General features: G+C 47.3%; 1 protein-coding gene across 2 annotated transcripts in view; it reads right to left on the bottom strand.

The window, feature by feature from the left end:
* Positions 1-19,897, bottom strand: part of SPEF2 (sperm flagellar 2) — a 127,444-nt gene that overhangs the window by 70,616 nt on the left and 36,931 nt on the right. For both annotated transcript variants that reach the window (XM_073543926.1, XM_073543927.1), the window contains 3 exons: positions 9,930-10,118; positions 3,274-3,461; positions 2,787-2,940 (listed from right to left, as the gene is read on the bottom strand). In XM_073543926.1, the coding sequence (XP_073400027.1) occupies positions 2,787-2,940; positions 3,274-3,461; positions 9,930-10,118 (531 nt within the window). The remainder of the gene's footprint in view (positions 1-2,786; positions 2,941-3,273; positions 3,462-9,929; positions 10,119-19,897) is intronic.

Genomic DNA, 19,897 nt, shown 5'->3' with positions numbered 1-19,897 from the left:
GAAGAGTTTTTTGAAGTTTCAGAGGTGAGAAAGGTCGGATTCTGGAGATTTTCCTAAGATGCAGGTGACATGAGCGAATGATCGGATATAAGGATTAAAGGAAAGTTTTAAGATGTGACCCCAAGACAGCGAGCGTGCTGAACCAAGCAAGGAAATTGCAATATCGGGCATAAGTCGGTTTATAGAGGGAGGAAACATGAGAATTTCAGTTTTGGAGAGATTCAGATTCTGATAGAGGGAGGTCACGATGATAGAGACAGTGGACAGACAATCGCTAGTATTTTGTATTAAGCTGGGGGTGAGATCAGGGGCAGATGTGTATAATTGGGTGCCGTCAGTATAGAGATGATGCTGGAAACCAAATCTGCTGATGGTTTGTCCAATAGGGGCGGTGTATAAGGAGAAGAGGAGGACTGACCCCTGAGGAACCCCGACAATAAGGGGAAGAGGAGAGAAGTAAGTGCGGGCAAAAGACACAGTGAAGGAGCAGTAAGAGAGGTAGGAGGAGAACCAGGAGAGAACGGTGCCCTTGAGGCCGATAGATCGGAGCATAGTGAGGAGGAGCAGGTGATCCACAGTCTCAGCATAACATTTTTGCTAAAGGATTTCTGCTGGATCTGTTCTATTGGATCATTACATAGACTTACACCACTCCATCCGACGCTCGTCATTGTGCTTGGTCATCTACGGCTGCATGCAGCTGCTCGGCCATGAAGCTCCCAGCGGGGGCGCAGTGTTTGTGCTGATACCAGAGGAGGTCTGGACTCTGGGCTCAGCAGAGTGGTGGTGGCTTTTCTGCCCTCTGTTCCTCAGCTCTCAACCTCCCACTCTGTAACATTACTACGAGGTCTCCACTTTGTGACTGAGTTGCTGCAGTTTCTACTTCTCAGGGTATGTGCACATGCTGCGGATTACTCTGCGGATTTTTCCGCGTGGATTTGGCTAAATCCGCAAGTAAATCCGCAGGTCAAAAGACCTGCGTTTTACCTGTGAATTAGCCTGCGGTTTTCCCCTGCGGTTTGACACCTGGTGATGGAGCAGATGTCAAACCGCTGCGGATTCCACACAAAGAGGTGACATGCTGCAGATTTAAAACCACAGCAAATCCGCACGGAAAAATCCGCAGCATGTGCACTGCGTTTTTTAATTTACATTGAATATAATGATACTGTACAATGCAGCAGAAACTGCTGCGGATCCGCAGGGCCAAGTCCTTGGCGGATCCGCAGCAGAATCCGCAGCATGTGCACATACCCTCAGTAATATCTATCACAGGTGATGGGAGAAGATTCAGGAGGAAGAAATGTCATGGACGGACTTGTTACACTGGTGACTCTTATTACAGGACAGCACTGGTATCAGTGAGCTCTGCACCACCGGCCGCTCTGTCACATGGTAGTAACTGCAGGGGGCAAGGTGGGGGCCAGAGGTTTTACACCAGGGGGTGAGGGGCCGGATGTCATACATGGAGACTGGGGGGCTGGATGCTATACAATGGGGGGGGCGAGGGGCCTGATGTTACACAGTGGGGAGCGTGGGGCTGGATGTCATACATGGAGACTGGGGGGCTGGATGTTATGCAATGGGGGGCGAGGGGCCTGATGTTACACAGTGGGGAGCGAGGGGCTGGATGTCATACATGGAGACTGGGGGGCTGGATGTTATACAATGGGGGGCGAGGGGCCTGATGTTACACAGTGGGGAGCGTGGGGCTGGATGTCATACATGGAGACTAGGGGCCTGATGTTACACAGTGGGGAGCGTGGGGCTGGATGTCATACATGGAGACTAGGGGCCTGATGTTACACAATGGGGGCGAGGGGCCTGATGTTACACAGTGAGGAGCGTGGGGCTGGATGTCATACATGGAGACTAGGGGCCTGATGTTACACAATGGGGGGGCGAGGGGCCTGATGTTACACAGTGGGGAGCGTGGGGCTGGATGTCATACATGGAGACTGGGGGACTGGATGTTATACAATGGGGGGGCGAGGGGCCTGATGTTACACAGTGAGGACCGAGGGGCTGGATGTCATACATGGAGACTGGGGGGCTGGATGTTATGCAATGGGGGGCGAGGGGCCTGATGTTACACAGTGGGGAGCGTGGGGCTGGATGTCATACATGGAGACTGGGGGGCTGGATGTTATACAATGGGGGGCGAGGGGCCTGATGTTACACAGTGAGGACCGAGGGGCTGGATGTCATACATGGAGACTGGGGGGCTGGATGTTATGCAATGGGGGGCGAGGGGCCTGATGTTACACAGTGGGGAGCGTGGGGCTGGATGTCATACATGGAGACTGGGGGGCTGGATGTTATACAATGGGGGGCGAGGGGCCTGATGTTACACAGTGGGGAGCGTGGGGCTGGATGTCATACATGGAGACTGGGGGGCTGGATGTCATACATGGAGACTAGGGGCTTGATGTTATACAATGGGGGCATTGGGGCCGGATGAGAAACTGGAAGTCAATGATGAAGACAAGCGTCCTATACTTTCCTCCATACTGTATAGTGTGTGTCCTATAAACATCCAAGAAGATGACATCGGAGGAGGAGACCATGGAGCTCAGACCCCCAATTATAGCCGAGGAGCACAAGGACACAACCAACACAATCATCTGTAATGTCTGCTCATAGAAAACGTTTTGGTTGAGATCTCCCTTAAATTTGATACTAATAATTGTAATAGCAAAGATATAGAGAAGAGAAAATAAATCCTCGGTAGAATCTGGACCTCTGGTATTTTCTTGCTGACGCACGGAGGGAGAGTCTGGCCGTACCTTGTACTCCTCGTAGTCCTTCTCATCCAGCAGACGCTCCTTCTCCAGCTCTACCCGCTGCTCTGGGGTCGGATCTATGGAGGCTTCTTGGTACAGAGGTAATCCCGAGAAAAAGATTTCTTTCCATTCTCGCATTAATTTTCGAGGGATAAGTCTGAAATAATGATAATGAGATATTACAACTTTATCTGACACAGGGGCGGATTTCAGACTACTAAGACTGGGGCAATCTCACCCCAAAACCACCTTACTTCCAGCTGTTACATATGTGCTGATAACATCCTCGCTCCTGGGCGGCAGTGTCACCATGAGGGATAGAGGGAGCTGGGAGAGAAGACGGTAAGTGTATGGAGGGGTCTGGTCAGGGGGTCCGCATTAATGAATTGATCTGGGCTCTGAATTTGAATTCGGCGTCTGATCTTTGGTGCAGATTAATTCTGGGGCCTGGTCTGGGATGTATTTAATGTTGGGGTTTGGTGTACCGGACCTGTTTGTCAGCTCTCTGTAGTCTTCAATCTTTGTGACCAGGTCTATGATCTGTCGGACGACTGTCTGACAGGTGGAGTAGTGCTTCTTGTATCGGGCCTCCGCTCTGTCGGCCGCCATCCGCTCATACAGCTCCTGGACTTTCTGGATCTCGTCCTCGCGGTCCAGCCTGGCTTGTTCCTCAATGGCCTGTAACACGTAACATACATGGGTCAGATATGTGACCTCGACACCTCCTGTCCCCAAAATACGGGACATCATCACTGATCGGGCCAAGTCTTTTCGGGATGTAATGCATTCTCATCTCCATTGGTGATACTGTTGGATAGATCTTGTAAATACGAGCATTTTTGCAATTTACTGCTTATTAATATTTGCAGCCGTTCTTGAGATACTAACATTTTTCTTTTATTTTCGGCTTGTTGCCTTGGAGACCGACCACCGCTGTCTAGCTTGTACACAACATGCTTTGCCTCAGAGACTGACCACCACTGATAGACAGCAGAATACGCACTGTGCTTTTGCAAGCTCTTTTCTGATGACCTGGTAAGCTCTGTTTTGAAGCCAGGCCAGAATCGATGGAGAGCGCTGTTACCTCCTAATCCCGGCAGCTTCGATGTTCTGTACAAGCAGCGGCGGTCGTTCTCCGGGGCAACGAGCTGCAAAAACAAGAAAAGTGTTAATATCTCAAGAACGACTAAGAATTTTAATGAGCAGTAAATTGCAAAAGTGCTCGTATTTACATGTACTATCCAAAAAAGGGGCATGACCTAACGGAAAAGGGGGTAAGGTTTATTTGAAAGGGGGGGTGGTCTAATGTGTTATATTTTGGGGCCAATTTCTGGTGCAAAAGACGCTAGCTAACAGGTGGTGTAAACTGATGTCCCGATTCATCAATTGCATTTATTTTTTTTTAAATCATGTTTTTGTCTTTATTTTTGCACAACATTCATCAAAATGGAGAATCATGTTTGATAAATGTGGGTAAATTCCAAGGATGCTCTTTTGTTTTGCTTTTCTTCTATTTTTTTTGCTTTTACTTGTACCTTTGTACAGTAAACTCTAACAAGATCCTTTCAATAAACTTTAAAATGTCGACTGTGCAAAAAAATAATTAAAAGAAAAAAATTAGACAGATTTTGGATTCCGCTACTCTACTCCTTCTTTTCAAACAGTTTGACAATCTGGACATATAAAGTTTCTATATATCACCACTGTGGTCAGTGATTGGCTGCACAGGCTGCACGTCAGAACTGGATCCTACAGTATGACTGAGATGCCCACATGTCAATCACTAGCCGGTTAGTAATGGGAATACAGGATATTTTTCTGCCTCACTGCTTCCATGTCCATGGACGGCTGGTTGGTAATGGGAATGCAGAGTAAAATCCTGCCGCAACGCTTCCCTGTTCAGTGACGGTCAGTTAGTAATGGAAATACAGGATATGTTTCTGCCGCACCGCTTCCCTGTTAGGGACGGATGGTTAGTAATGGCAATACAGGGTATATTTCTGCTACACTGCTTCCCTGTCCACGGATGGGCGGTTAGTAAAGGGAGATCGTAAAGGGAATACAGGGTATATTCCTGCCGCACTGCCTACCTGTCCACGGATGGGCGGTTAGCAATAGGAATACAGGGACTGCCAGTTATTAATAGGAATAAAGGGTATATTTCTGCCGCACCGCTTCCCTGCTCAGGGACGGACAGTTAGTAATGGCAATACAGGGTATATTTCTGCTGCACCGCTTCTCTGTCCAGGGATGGCCGGTTAGTAATAGGAATATAGGGATGGCCGGTTAGTAATGGGAATACAGGGTATATTTCTGCCGCACCGCTTCCCTGTGCAGGGATGGCCGATTAATAATGGCAATACAGGGTATATTTCTGCCGCACTGCTTCCCTGTCCAGGGATAGCCGGTTAGTAATGGGAATACAGGGTATATTTCTGCTACACCGCTTCCCTGTCCAGGGATGGCCGATTAGTAATGGCAATACAGGGTATATTTCTGTCGTACCGCTTCCCTGTCCGGGGATAGCCGGTTAGTAATGGGAATACAGGGTATATTTCTGCTACACCGCTTCCCTGTCCAGGGATGGCCGGTTAGTAATGGGAATATAGGGTATATTTCTGCTACACCGCTTCCCTGTCCAGGGATGGCCGGTTAGTAATGGGAATATAGGGTATATTTCTGCTACACCGCTTCCCTGTCCAGGGATAGCCGGTTAGTAATGGGAATATAGGGTATATTTCTGCTACACCGCTTCCCTGTCCAGGGATGGCCGGTTAGTAATGGGAATATAGGGTATATTTCTGCTACACCGCTTCCCTGTCCAGGGATGGCCGATTAGTAATGGCAATACAGGGTATATTTCTGTAGTACCGCTTCCCTGTCCAGGGATGGCCGATTAGTAATGGGAATACAGGGTATATTTCTGTCGTACCGCTTCCCTGTCCAGGGATAGCCGGTTAGTAATGGGAATACAGGGTATATTTCTGCCGCACTGCTTCCCTGTCCAGGGATGGCCGGTTAGTAATGGGAATATAGGGTATATTTCTGCTACACCGCTTCCCTGTCCAGGGATGGCCGATTAGTAATGGCAATACAGGGTATATTTCTGTAGTACCGCTTCCCTGTCCAGGGATGGCCGATTAGTAATGGGAATACAGGGTATATTTCTGCCGCACCGCTTCCCTGTTCAGGGATGGCCTGTTAGTAATGGCAATACAGGGTATATTTCTGCCGCACCGCTTCCCTGTTCAGGGATGGCCGATTAGTAATGGGAATACAGGGTATATTTCTGTCGTACCGCTTCCCTGTCCAGGGATAGCCGGTTAGTAATGGGAATACAGGGTATATTTCTGCCGCACCGCTTCCCTGTTCAGGGATGGCCGGTTAGTAATGGCAATACAGGGTATATTTCTGCCGCACCGCTTCCCTGTTCAGGGATGGCCGATTAGTAATGGGAATACAGGGTATATTTCTGTCGTACCGCTTCCCTGTCCAGGGATAGCCGGTTAGTAATGGGAATACAGGGTATATTTCTGCTACACCGCTTCCCTGTCCAGGGATGGCCAGTTAGTAATGGCAATACAGGGTATATTTCTGTCGTACCACTTCCCTGTCCAGGGATGGCCGATTAGTAATGGCAATACAGGGTATATTTCTGCCGCACTGCTTCCCTGTCCAGGGATAGCCGGTTAGTAATGGGAATACAGGGTATATTTCTGTTGCATCGCTTCCCTGTCCAGGGATGGCCGGTTAGTAATGGGAATACAGGGTATATTTCTGCCGCACCGCTTCCCTGTTCAGGGATGGCCGGTTAGTAATGGGAATACAGGGTATATTTCTGTCGTACCGCTTCCCTGTCCAGGGATGGCTGATTAGTAATGTGATTATAGGGTATATTTCTGCCGCACCGCTTCCCTGTTCAGGGATGGCCGGTAAGTAAATGGGAATACAGGGTATATTTCTGTCGTACTGCTTCCTTGTCCAGGGATGGCAGATTAGTATTGGGAATACAGGGTATATTTCTGTCGTACCGCTTCCCTGTCCAGGGATGGCTGATTAGTAATGGGAATATAGGGTACATTTCTGTCGTACCGCTTCCTTGTCCAGGGATGGCTGTTGTGAGTTCATTTTTCCCTTCACCATTGAGGTCTGATGAACTCCCTCCTCTAGTGAAGGAAGGTAGTGAGACTCATTGCCAAACAGGTAGTGAGACTCATTGCCAAACACCTGGGCAGCTAGATGATGACTGGGTGGCTGGAATTGAGGACTGGATATATAAGGCTGCCGATGCCCTTCTTCCTGGCTGGTGATTTTCCTGCTGGATTCTTGGAGACCAGTCTGATTCCTGCATCTCAAAGCTAAGTTTTTCTGCTCTGCTTTGTACTCTTCAGTTTTGTTTTTGTTTTGCCTTGTTTTTTGGGAATTCTGCCATCCCCCGCCGGGGGTGAGATGAATTTCATTTTTGTCTCTGATCTGTTGATATTTTGCTCTGTCTTCAGAATATACCTGAGTGCTGATATAGTCTTTTGAAGCCTAGCGACTTCAGGGCCTGTTTTTCCTATCAGTCGGTTGGCTCATTTTGATAGGGTTTTTGCGGATGGCAGACAGCAGCTTTCCTATCCTATCCTATGTAGTTAGCTTGGGCCCCATCATTTGCTCAACCTATCTTTCTATCTGTGTTAGTGTTTTCATCTTGCTTCACCGTCATTATATGTTGGGGGCTGCCTATTGCTTTGGGGGTCTGCTCTGGGGCAGTTTAGTTTTTCCCCTTTCTGTCTTTAGGCTATATAGTTCTCCGGCTGTGATCGAGGGGTCTAGGGCACCGTAGGAACCCCCCACGGCTACTGCTAGTTGTTGTGGATAGGTTCAGGGGTCTGTAATCCGATAGCTGCCAACCTCTCTGGTTTTTCTGGACTTAGCTGGTATTTTGTTTTTTCCTCCTTCGGTGACTCATCATAACAGATGGCCGGTTAGTAATGGGAATACAGGGTATATTTCTGCCGCACCGCTTCCCTGTCCAGGGATGGCCGATTAGTAAATGGGAATACAGGGTATATTTCTGCCGCACCGCTTCCCTGTCCAGGGATGGCCGGTTAGTAATGGGAATATAGGGTATATTTCTGTCGTACCGCTTCCCTGTCCAGGGATGGCCGATTAATAATGGGAATACAGGGTATATTTCTGCCGCACCGCTTCCCTGTCCAGGGATGGCCGATTAGTAAATGGGAATACAGGGTATATTTCTGCCGCACCGCTTCCCTGTCCAGGGATGGCCGGTTAGTAATGGGAATATAGGGTATATTTCTGTCGTACCGCTTCCTTGTCCAGGGATGGCCGATTAGTAATGGGAATACAGGGTATATTTCTGTCGTACCGCTTCCCTGTCCAGGGATGGCTGATTAGTAATGGGAATATAGGGTATATTTCTGTCGCACCGCTTCCTTGTTCAGGGATGGCCAGTTAGTAATGGGAATACAGGGTATATTTCTGCCGCACCGCTTCCCTGTTCAGGGATGGCCGATTAGTAATGGGAATACAGGGTATATTTCTGCCGCACCGCTTCCCTGTCCAGGGATGGCTGATTAGAAATGGGAATACAGGGTATATTTCTGCTGCACCGCTTCCCTGTTCAGGGATGGCCGGTTAGTAATGGCAATACAGGGTATATTTCTGCCGCGCCGCTTCCCTATCCAGGAATGGCTGATTAGTAATGGGAATACAGGGTATATTTCTGCTGCACCGCTTCTCTGTCCAGGGATGGCAGGTTAGTAATGGGAATACAGGGTATATTTCTGTCGCACCGCTTCCTTGTCCAGGGATGGCCGGTTAGTAATGGGAATACAGGGTATATTTCTGCCGCACCGCTTCCCTGTCCAGGGATGGCCGGTTAGTAATGGGAATATAGGGTATATTTCTGTCGTACCGCTTCCCTGTCCAGGGATGGCCGGTTAATAATGGGAATACAGGGTATATTTCTGCCGCACCGCTTCCCTGTCCAGGGATGGCCGATTAGTAAATGGGAATACAGGGTATATTTCTGCCGCACCGCTTCCCTGTCCAGGGATGGCCTGTTAGTAATGGGAATACAGGGTATATTTCTGTCGTACCGCTTCCTTGTCCAGGGATGGCCGATTAGTAATGGGAATACAGGGTATATTTCTGTCGTACCGCTTCCCTGTCCAGGGATGGCTGATTAGTAATGGGAATACAGGGTATATTTCTGCTGCACCGCTTCCCTGTCCAGGGATGGCTGATTAGTAATGGGAATATAGGGTATATTTCTGTCGCACCGCTTCCTTGTTCAGGGATGGCCGGTTAGTAATGGGAATACAGGGTATATTTCTGCTGCACCGCTTCCCTGTTCAGGGATGGCCGATTAGTAATGGGAATACAGGGTATATTTCTGCTGCACCGCTTCCCTGTCCAGGGATGGCTGATTAGTAATGGGAATATAGGGTATATTTCTGTCGCACCGCTTCCTTGTTCAGGGATGGCCGGTTAGTAATGGGAATACAGGGTATATTTCTTCAGCACTGCTTCCTTGTCCAGGGATGGCCGGTTAGTAATGGGAATATAGGGTATATTTCTGCCGCATCGCTTCCCTGTCCAGGGATGGCCGGTTAGTAAAGGGAATACAGGGTATATTTCTGCCGTACCGCTTCCCTGTCCAGGGATGGCCGGTTAGTAATGGGAATACAGGGTATATTTCTGCCGCATCGCTTCCCTGTCCAGGGATGGCCGGTTATTAATGGGAATACAGGGTATATTTCTGCCGCACCGCTTCCCTGTCCAGGGATTGCCGGTTAGTAATGGCAGTACAGGTTATATTTCTGCCGCACCGCTTCCCTGTCCAGGGATGGCCGATTAGTAAATGGGAATATAGGGTATATTTCTGTCGCACCGCTTCCTTGTCCAGGGATGGCTGATTAGTACTGGGAATACAGGGTATATTTCTGCTGCACCGCTTCCCTGTCCAGGGATTGCCGGTTAGTAATGGCAGTACAGGTTATATTTCTGCCGCACCGCTTCCCTGTCCAGGGATGGCCGATTAGTAAATGGGAATATAGGGTATATTTCTGTCGCACCGCTTCCTTGTCCAGGGATGGCTGATTAGTAATGGGAATACAGGGTATATTTCTGCCGCACCGCTTCCCTGTCCAGGGCGTCCTGGAACTCTCGCTCGCGTCTCTCTTCGTACTGCTTCTCCCGGAAAATTCTGTTTTGTCTCATGACCTCCTTCTCGTGTCGACAGTGCATGAGCTGGACGGCGATCCTGCGCTCCTGCTGAGACTGTCTCATCAAGCGGTTAATGAGCTGCTCTTCCCGAAAAGCTTCCTGAAGAGACATCAAGTTACAGCATGTAAGTGTGAGGGAATGATATCTATAAATTAATTAACCTGCAAGGTCAGCGCTGTAAAGAAAATCAAAACAGCTAAACTTCTGTTTGCATGTGTAGCCCCAGAATAGACGCCAGCAATGACAACTTGTTAAGTCATCCTGCAAAAACTAAGCCCCAAGCAAATCAAATGATGGAGAAATAATAAGAAAAAACTTCAGAGTCTTTTATATACAGCTGCAAAACAAAAACAATATAAATCTGGTATCGTTGTAATTGCTGATTTATTACCCACTGGCACTGCCCATTTCCTCCTCCCCAATACAAAAGTTTTAGAAAAGTTACGGTATGTATTATACCCCATAATGCCACAAATAAAACACAGCACTAAAGGGTCTGGCTCCACAGCGGCCATAAGTCAGAGGGGGCGGACAGATTTTCTCTCTCTCTATGCTAACTGCTGGCAACTTTTTTCCCACATTTCCCAGGAAAATACTAAGATCACATGACACCCGTGATATTTCACATTTAGACCGTCCCGCTGTGTAGCCATAAAATAAAAGATGTCTAAGGCTACTTTCAGACATCAGTTTTTGTGCATCAGGCGCGATGCGACGAAAAGTGTAAAAACCGGATCCGGCGCCTGTTGCCACCGGGTCCGTTTTTTTTCCCATAGAGTTTCATTATTGTCGCATTGCGCCGGATGCCTATGCGGCGTATCCGGTTTTTGCCTGATTCCGGCGCCGGATCCAGTTTTTGCACTGAGCATGCTCCAAAAAGTATCAAATTTTGAGAAAAACACCTGCCAATCTCCACCCCCCCTATAGGAAAGGTAGAGGGCATTAATCACACTGAATGCAGAGGAGGAAGAGCTGACTGGATCCACACAGCCACTGGATCTGCCAGATAGCCACCAACCTACTGGATTTGCCACCAGCCATCCACTATTGGACTTCCATCGAGCAGGAGTTTGAGTGTGAGTTTCAACATTTCCATGCAAGCATAGGTTTTTGTTTTGTCTGCATGTCCTTGATTCACACAATCCACTGCACCAATTGAAAACACGTCGACCGCCAAATTGAAATACCCAAGAGATGGCTATTTCAATATGGCACCCACTGCTGGTACCATGCCCTTCCGCAGTACCACCAGCAGGTCCTTGCTGGTACCCCACCACTGCCACGGCTCCCCCCCCTGCCGCTTGCGGCCTTTGCTGCTGACTTGTCGCCACCATGACCCCCACAACCGCCACTGGACCCCTCCGCTGCAGAACCCCCATCACTGCCGTCAGTGCTGGGCACCACGCCGGAGTCCCATGCTGAACCTGCTGCTGCATGTATATGTATATATACACACACATGTACGCTAATGTTGTTCTTGCATTGTACTATTGTTGTTAAAAAGTTACAGCTGTGGTCATCAGTGTGGGGAGGGATTTTAATTATGAAGGACAGTGCGATGTAGTTTGCGTGGTTGGGTGTGTGTATTTATGTGTAACTACTGTAGAGGGAGGTACCGTACTGTATATACTCGTGTATGCGACGAGATGTTAAGCCCTTTTTTGGGGCTTAAAGTCCCCCTCTTGGCTTATACACGGGTCATATACTTGTGGGTCGGAGGGGGAGCGGGGGTGTCACAGATCATACCAGTCCTGCTGCCGTATCTGTAGCCTTGCTCGCTTCTCCACTGTCTCCCTTCCTGTCTTCAGTGGTAACGTGGTTCCGCTCTTTACCATTCCTGAGTCTGTGCGATGTGAGTATAGCGATATCCACCTCTCCTGGGTCCATTGCTGCTCACTGCGGTCTCTGCTGCATCCTCTGAAAGTGGCGTTTAGTCAGCAGGGGGTGCGTTGACGTGATAAGTGCGCGCCGCCCCTCTGCTGGCTGTACAGTCACTGACACAAGAAGTGGCGATGGACCCACAAGAGGTAATTTTTTATTTTTTTTTTGGCATCATATGGGGGCATATTCAATGGAGAAGCATATGGGGCCATAGTCTATGGATTCCACCCTCGGCTTATACAATAAGTGTTACCATTTTTTGGGGCCTAACTTAGGGGGGTCGGCTTATACACGAGTATATACAGATTAAGTTGTTAGAAGTTTTTGCGATGGTTTATTGTCCAAGCTGCATTTTATAGGGTGGTGAGAGTGGAATTCAAAATATCTTATTTTTTAATATTTTTGTTCTTTTGTTGGATTGTAAAAGTCATTGTTGCACACATCACAAACATTAACTACATCGTGCTTGTTTCATGCAGGAAGTTGCCCAGGGCACCACTGACAAAACCCTGCGTGACCCATTGCAACCCATAATGTAAGTATTAAGGCCTGAAAGCTTTAATATGGTTTGTGTTGTAGGTAACAATTATTTGCACTTACAGATTTTCAGCCAGACATGTCTTCTTCTGGGAGCCCTCCCTCACACCGCCAGCGAAATGAGGTACATTTTTTTTGTTTTGGCCAGGCCATTCTTGGTACACATAACCCTATATATGCATTCTTGTTTAATAGGAAGCTGAACCAGAGGGTCTCTCAGAAGGAGACGGACGTAGCGGAAAAATGCCTGGAGTGGGCTCCCCGAGTGTAAGTATCTTTGCATGCATTGCAAGATCTTCATACACATCACTGGACTCAAAAAACAGGTCAACATAACAGCATTTAATTTTCCTTTTCTTGTTGCTTTTTCATTAAAGGCTTCTGAATCTGTGGCTCGTCAGAGAGTTCCTCAAAGTGCCTCCCAGAGTCATCGGCAACCACGTCGGGGCGGTCGCCATAGAGTAAGGATTTTTTTTTAGGACTTTATAAGGTTTGTACTTAATGCTGTGATTGTTATGTTTACCTTTTTTGTCTTTAAACAGGCTTCAGAGCATGCTCACGATTCGACAGTGAGGATGTGGCTATTGATGTGGACCTCCTAATTGATATGGTGAGAGATCGTGAGCCGCTATAGAATATGGCGGACCGCTTCCATGCGGATGCTAGTGTTACTAGACGACTCTGGGAGGAAGTGTGCCAGGCTGTGGTATCTAACTGGGAGGAACTCCATTCTCGGGCACAGAAAGAACAGCGTAAGTATTCAAATTCCAGTAATGTTTCCGGATGTATTGTGCTTGATCCTAACCATTTTGTGTTTTCAATTTTCAGGGGAAAGAGTTCAGTTGCAGTGGCGGTCAATGCGGGATCGCTTCAAGAAGAAGTTCAACAAGGAGATGCAGGCTCCCAGCGGATCAGGAGGACGCAGGAGCCGCTATAAATATGCCCAGGCCCTGTCGTTCCTCTGGTCAACTATGGTGACAAGAAGGTAAACATTCCTACCTGAAGTGACTAAATAAAAAATGGTCAAATGTGTAACCTTTTTTTTGGCAGCCAGGGCTAATCAATATCATCATATTAATGTCTATTTTTTTTCTACATTTTTCAACAGCACCTTCAGCAGCACACGGGAGCCTGCATTGCACCCTTCTGGAGCGATCCCCCAGGAGGCCGTCACCGGGGACCACGACATACCCAACCCCTCTGCACCCTCCCTGCCTTCCCTTGTGTGTGATCCCTCAGCCCCATCCACCTCTGCTGGAGCATCTGTGCAGGCTTCATTACATGAAGCTGCTATTGACGAGGTAGGCTTTCCTTTACCTCACACCTCTGACACAGCTGTCCGCCATAGAACACCTTTGAGTTCTGGGCGGCTGCGTCACCGGGGTCAGGAAAGGCAGTTAGCTACGGAGTTTTTGCATCTACATGCATCCTTTCAACACGCTATGAAAGTCATGACCCAGCAAATGTCTGCTGGGTTCAATCTTGTTAGTAGAGAGGTGCTGGATTTAGGCACGCGTGTTGAAAGGATGCATCTAGTTGCAAATAAAGCGCCACATCATTCATTTTTCAAAGCTGTAATTGAGCGGCAGGACAACCTAACTCCTGAACAGCAGCTGCATGTAATGCAAGCCTGCCAGGTGTCCTCAGCACAGGTGACATCAGTAGCCCCTACAACCGGCCCAGTAGTTGCTCCAGGCCCGGTCCTTTCTACCCCTCCTGTACCATACCATTTTACCCAGTACCAACCTCCTGCCCCTTTCCAGTCTGCTTCCCCGTACCAGTTCCCAACTGCATCCGTGCCTCCACTCCCTTCCCAACCTACACTCCGTTCCCAACCTACACTTCCTGCCCAACCTACACTCCCTTCCCAACCTACACTTCCTGCCCAATACATCCAGTCTGCTTCCACATCCCAAATTCAAACGTCCTTCACCCACAGTTTAGTTTCCCCCCCGTCTATTGTTTTCTCCACCCCTTCATCAGCTTTACCCACCCCTTCACCTCCTTTCTCCATTCCTATACCTTGTCCTTTGGTCTCTGACCCCTTACAAAGTCCATCCTCCCACACTAACCCCGCTGTTGAAGTGGCCCAAACTGAAAGCCCCTCCAATACTATTTCTGCTACACATTACACAAATCTTTAAGGTGTTTTGTTACAAATAAAAGTTTTCTTAAAAAAATATTAAAGAAAAACTTTCAGCTAAAAGCTGATAAAAAATAAATTTTGCTTTTGAGTCAATAAAATGTATTTTGTTTCTTTTATTGTTGAATCTAAACTATCTATAAAACTGAATGAGTGTGAGACTATGTGAGTGTGTGAATGATTGTGTGAGAGTAGGTGAGTGTGTGTGTGAGTGTGTGAGTTAGTGTGTGAGAGTAGGTGAGTGTGTGTGTGAGTGATTGTGTGAGAGTAGGTGTGTGTGTGTGTGAGTATGTGAGTGTGTGTACAAGCACGTGTATGAGTAAACGTACGCGTGTGGCGGTGGGGCGAGGCCTGCTGGTTGGCAGTATTGTGGAAGGTCCTTGGATCACCAGCGGGTGCCACATTGGCATACCCATCATTGGGGTATTTTAATATGGCGGTCGGCGTAGTGCCGGTCAGAATTGTTAAAAAACGAGAAAATAATTGCTTTCTTAAAGGGCCAAAGAGGTCAATAATATAGTCGAAATCACCAACCCCATCCTCCCTCCATAATACCGCTATATAGCCCCTATATTATTTTCTACACCCCACACTACATGAATTTGTATCAAGTTTTTAAATAAATGATTCCTTTTTAGCTTTTAAAGAGATTTATTGTCAGGAATTTCATAACTTACAATACTTTGGGTAAACGAAAGTTAGTTAAAGAAGTTAGAATAGTGTTACAAAGGTACAATACTTTTACAAAATGTGAGGTAACAAGGTACAATAACTTTAGCCAAAAAATTGAAAAGTAAAACAAGGTACAAAATTGGTTTTAAAATCTCAAACCGTGTCATCCTGCCATTCAACTCTACCTTCAGGTGACATAAAGTACTCGGCAAATGTGTCCCTCATTCTGGACACTGCTGGAGTACTTCCCACATTAACAGTGCGATAATCATGCAATGTGGTTTCCACATCATTGTCTTCTATGGCAATCTGTTCCTTAGTAATAACCAAATTGTGTAGGACCACACATGCTTTTACCACCTCATCCACATTTTCAGTTAATTGCGGTCAGCAGAACTCTCCATTTAGCGGTAAGAATTCCAAAAGAACACTCCGCCATCCTCCGTGCTCGTGTCAGGCGATAGTTGAACACTCTTTTTGTTGGTGTCAAGTCTCTGCTTGCGTACGGCTTCAGCAGATGTTCCAACAGTTGAAACGCTTCATCACCTACGCAGACTAATGGCAATGGTGGCCCCGAAGTTTGAGGAAGCGGTCTTGGAGGTGGGAATTGGGATGTGTTTCCGTACAAATTACGGCACATTGCTGAAACTTTAAAAACTTGTGAGTCATTGGAGCGGCCATAGGCCCCAATATCCACCGCAATGAATTTGTACTTGGCGTCTGCATTCGCCATCAGGACTATAGAGAAATATTTTTTATAATTAAACAATTCAGATCCCGATCCAGCTGGTTTAGTGATCCTGATGTGCTTGCCATCAACTGCACCCAGGCAATTCGGAAACGGACAGATGCTGTAAAATTGGTCAGCTATTTCGAGCCACCTCTCTGTTGTGGGCTGTGGGATAAACTCTTCATGTAGACCGTCCCACAATGCGCGGCATGTGTACTTGATGATACCTGATAATGTTGAAATCCCAATCCTATACTGGTAATGTAGCGACAAAAGGGATTCGTCTGTTGCAAAGAATCTGTGGGAAAAGTCAAAAACAACAATTAATGCAAAATAACTGCAACAGGAGGAGACACATTTCCAGTATACTGAAGTCTGCTTTGGAGGAGAAACAATAAGAATTGGCTTACCGGAGAGTGACCATCAAACGCTCCGGTGGTGAGATGGAGAAGCGGCAGTAGGTGTCACGTCTCCGGATCAGTTCTCCAACCCTGTCCAGCAAAAAGTCAAAAGTTTCCACTTTCATCCTCGTATAAAGCAAAAACTTCTCTGGATTTCCTCGCAACGCCAGATATAACGTTGCAAAGACTCCCAGTGTCATCCTCTGTGCGGTTATAGGGTGAATCCAGAAACGACGTCGGCGCAGACGCATGATACGCTGCCTTTGTCGCTCCTTCGCCATGACAACTGCTGCCAAAGAATTGGCCTCAAAAGTGAAATCAATGAAAGCCTGCGCGATGTTCCCAATAATACCTTCCATCTTGCTCCAAAACAACAACCTATCAACAGGGTGTATACCAAGGTATATATAGGTTTTCTTGTGAATACCACTAGCCAATGGTGGCTTTTGGGCGTTTTTTAAAAACCGGATACGGCAAAAAACGGACGAAATGGATGCACCGGTTCCGTTTTTTTGCCGGATCCGGCCACCAGATTATGCCGGATCCGGTAAAAAACCGGAACCGGTGCATCAGTTTTTTACATTTTATGCCAGATCCGGCGATGCGGCACGGCGCCGCATCGCGCCTGATGCGAGATAACTGAAATCTGAAAGTAGCCCAATAGAGACTCAGACTGGTATCATACATCACTGGCCGGGGATTTCCTGACCCAAACTCAACAGCTCACTGCACAGGTACATCAGAGATCTACTGACTAGAGATGGGAAAACCCAAAGTTTGGTGTCTGTACCAAACACCTACTGTTCGTGCACGGACCACGGACTTCAAGGCGTGGGTTCCACTGTATTATTGATAACCAGCCAGGCAAAACTGACAGCTATGGGCTGCAACCCTCAGTTATCAGCGTTAGCAAGATTGGTTATCAAGAATAGAGGGTTCCCCATGCCAATTTTTTAATTATTTAAATAAATAAATAATAAAATAAAAATGTTGTGGGGTCCCTCCCCATTTTTGAAAACCAGCCAAGCTAAAGCAGACAGCTGGGAATGGATATTCTCAAGCTGTAAGGAGCCATGGATATTGGTGCCCCAGCCTAAAAATTGCAGCCAGCGCTGCCCCAGAAAAGGCTTTGCCCAGCCCTTCCCACTTGACCTGTAATGGTGGAAAGTGGGGTTCATATTTGTAGGGTTGATGTCACCTTTGCACTGTCCGGTGACATCAAGCACACAGCTTAGTAATGGAGAGGCATCTATAAGATTGTAAATAAACAAACAGCCAGAATAAAGTCCTTTACTTGAAATAAAAAAACACACAAGCTGAAGAGCCCGGTGCTGCCCGGGCATAGTAACTATCTGTGGTTAGTTATAGCAAATTATAATTATCCTCCATCCCATAGTCCCGTTATAGCAAATTATAATTATCCTCCATCCCATAGTGCTATGCCCATATACCCATCACACATCCTCCATCCCATAGTCCCATGCCCATATACCCATCATACATATTCGCCATCCCATAGTCGAGTGCCCATATACCCATCACAGATCCTTCATCTCATAGTCCCATGCCCATATACCCATCATACATATCCTCCATCCCATAGTCCCGTGCCCATATACCCGTCATACATATCCTCCATCCCATAGTCCAGTGCCCATATACCCATCACACATCCTCCATCCCACAGTCAACCATTATGACATCATAATGAGCGGCGGGGCTTGCAACCTATGATGACATCAGCGTCGCCATGGCAACCATTATGACATCATAATGAGGGGCGGGGCTTGATACACACACTTTATCCCCTTTATGTAGATAGGGGCAAAATTGTTTAGTGAATTGGAACGCGCGGGGTTAAAATTTCACCTCACAACATAGCCTAGGACGCTCTCGGAGTCCAGACGTGTGACTGTGCCAAATTTTGTGGCTGTAGCTGCGACGGTGCGGATGCCAATCCCGGACATACAGTACATACATACATACACACACTTGAGCTTTATATATTAGATAACAAACAGTTACACTCACCTAACGCCTAATTCCACTGAACCCATGGTCTCCTGTAAAAAAAACAAACCATATACCTCACCTCCCGACATAATCCATGTTGAGGATAAACAGTTTTCAACCTGGATGGTGTCAAGATGCACCCGTGCAAGCTAAAAACCACTGAGAAATGAGCTGTTGCGAGCTCAGCCTCAGTGACTAGCGGTGACATCATCGAGTTCACAGCTGGGTCAATGAACTGCGGTAACGTCGGTGAGATCACTGCTAGTACTGTGAGAAAAAGTCTCACAGTGCAGCGCTGAATCCTGAGAAACTTCTCACTGTGAACTCACCGCTGCACTGAGACTTTTTCTCACTGTGCTTGCGGTGATCTCACTGAGGTCACCACAGTTTATTTGCCGGCTGGGAACGCAGCCTCAGTGACCGGCAGTAACCTTGATGACGTTACCGCTAGTCACTTACGCTGAGCTCACAGCAGCTCATTCCTCAGTGATTGACAGCCTGGATGGTCACATCTTGGCACCATCCAGATTGAAAACTGTTTATCCCCCGACATGGATTACGGCATGGGACAGAACGACAGAGAGGTGAGGGATATGGTTGTTTTTTATTTTTGTTTGATTACAGGAGACAAGGGATTCAGTGGAATGAGTGTTAGGTGAGTAAAACTGTGTTTGTTATTTTTAAATAAAAATGTAAAAGTGTGTTTTGTTTTATTTATAATAAAGGACTTTCTTCTGGCTGTGTCTTTATTTACCATATAACTATAGGATTAGTAATGGATAGGTGTCTTACAGACGCTTCTCTATTAGTGATCTGTGGGCTTGGTGTCACCGGACAAATAAAGGTGACATCAACCCCACAAATATTACTCAACTTGCCACCGCCACAGTGCAAGTGGGAAGAGCCGGGCAAAGAAGGCGTAGGCTTATGGGAGTAGTAGTCCCATCAGCCGACACCAGTCACCGGAAGTAAACTTTTTACCTTCAATCACAGCTACAGGCTCAAGCTGACAGCAGGGCAACCGCAGATCTCTCACAGGTATTAATGATTGTAAGCTGATCAGAGGCAGTGTGGCAAACACGAGATGTTTGAGCCCCTCATTCAAGTGAATGGGGTCCGGTTTCGGGTACAGTTCTGGTAATTGAATCAATTTTTTTTTAACTGTTCGTCCGAACCCGCCAGATCCGAACATTCAGGTGTTCGCCCATCACTACTCCTGATCCAAACTCAACAGCCATGTACACTGGTACATCGGAGATCTCCTGACCCAAACTCAACAGCCCCACCATACACAGGCAAATCGGAGATCTACTGACCCAAACTCAACAGTCTCGTACACTGTCACATTGGAGATCTCCTGACCCAAACTCAACAGCCCCGCTCACTGGCACATTGGAGATTTCATGACCGAAACTCAACAGTCCCGCTGTACACAGGCACATCAGAGCTCTCCTTACCCAAACTCAGCCCTCTACACAAGCACATTGGAGATTTCCTGACC

Source organism: Dendrobates tinctorius, unplaced genomic scaffold, assembly GCF_039654945.1.
Source record: "Dendrobates tinctorius isolate UK_male_01 unplaced genomic scaffold, ASM3965494v1 ptg000135l, whole genome shotgun sequence".
NCBI lineage: Eukaryota > Metazoa > Chordata > Amphibia > Anura > Dendrobatidae > Dendrobates > Dendrobates tinctorius.
Note: the sequence above shows the minus strand (reverse complement) of the source record. Positions and strands in the feature narration are given on the sequence as shown.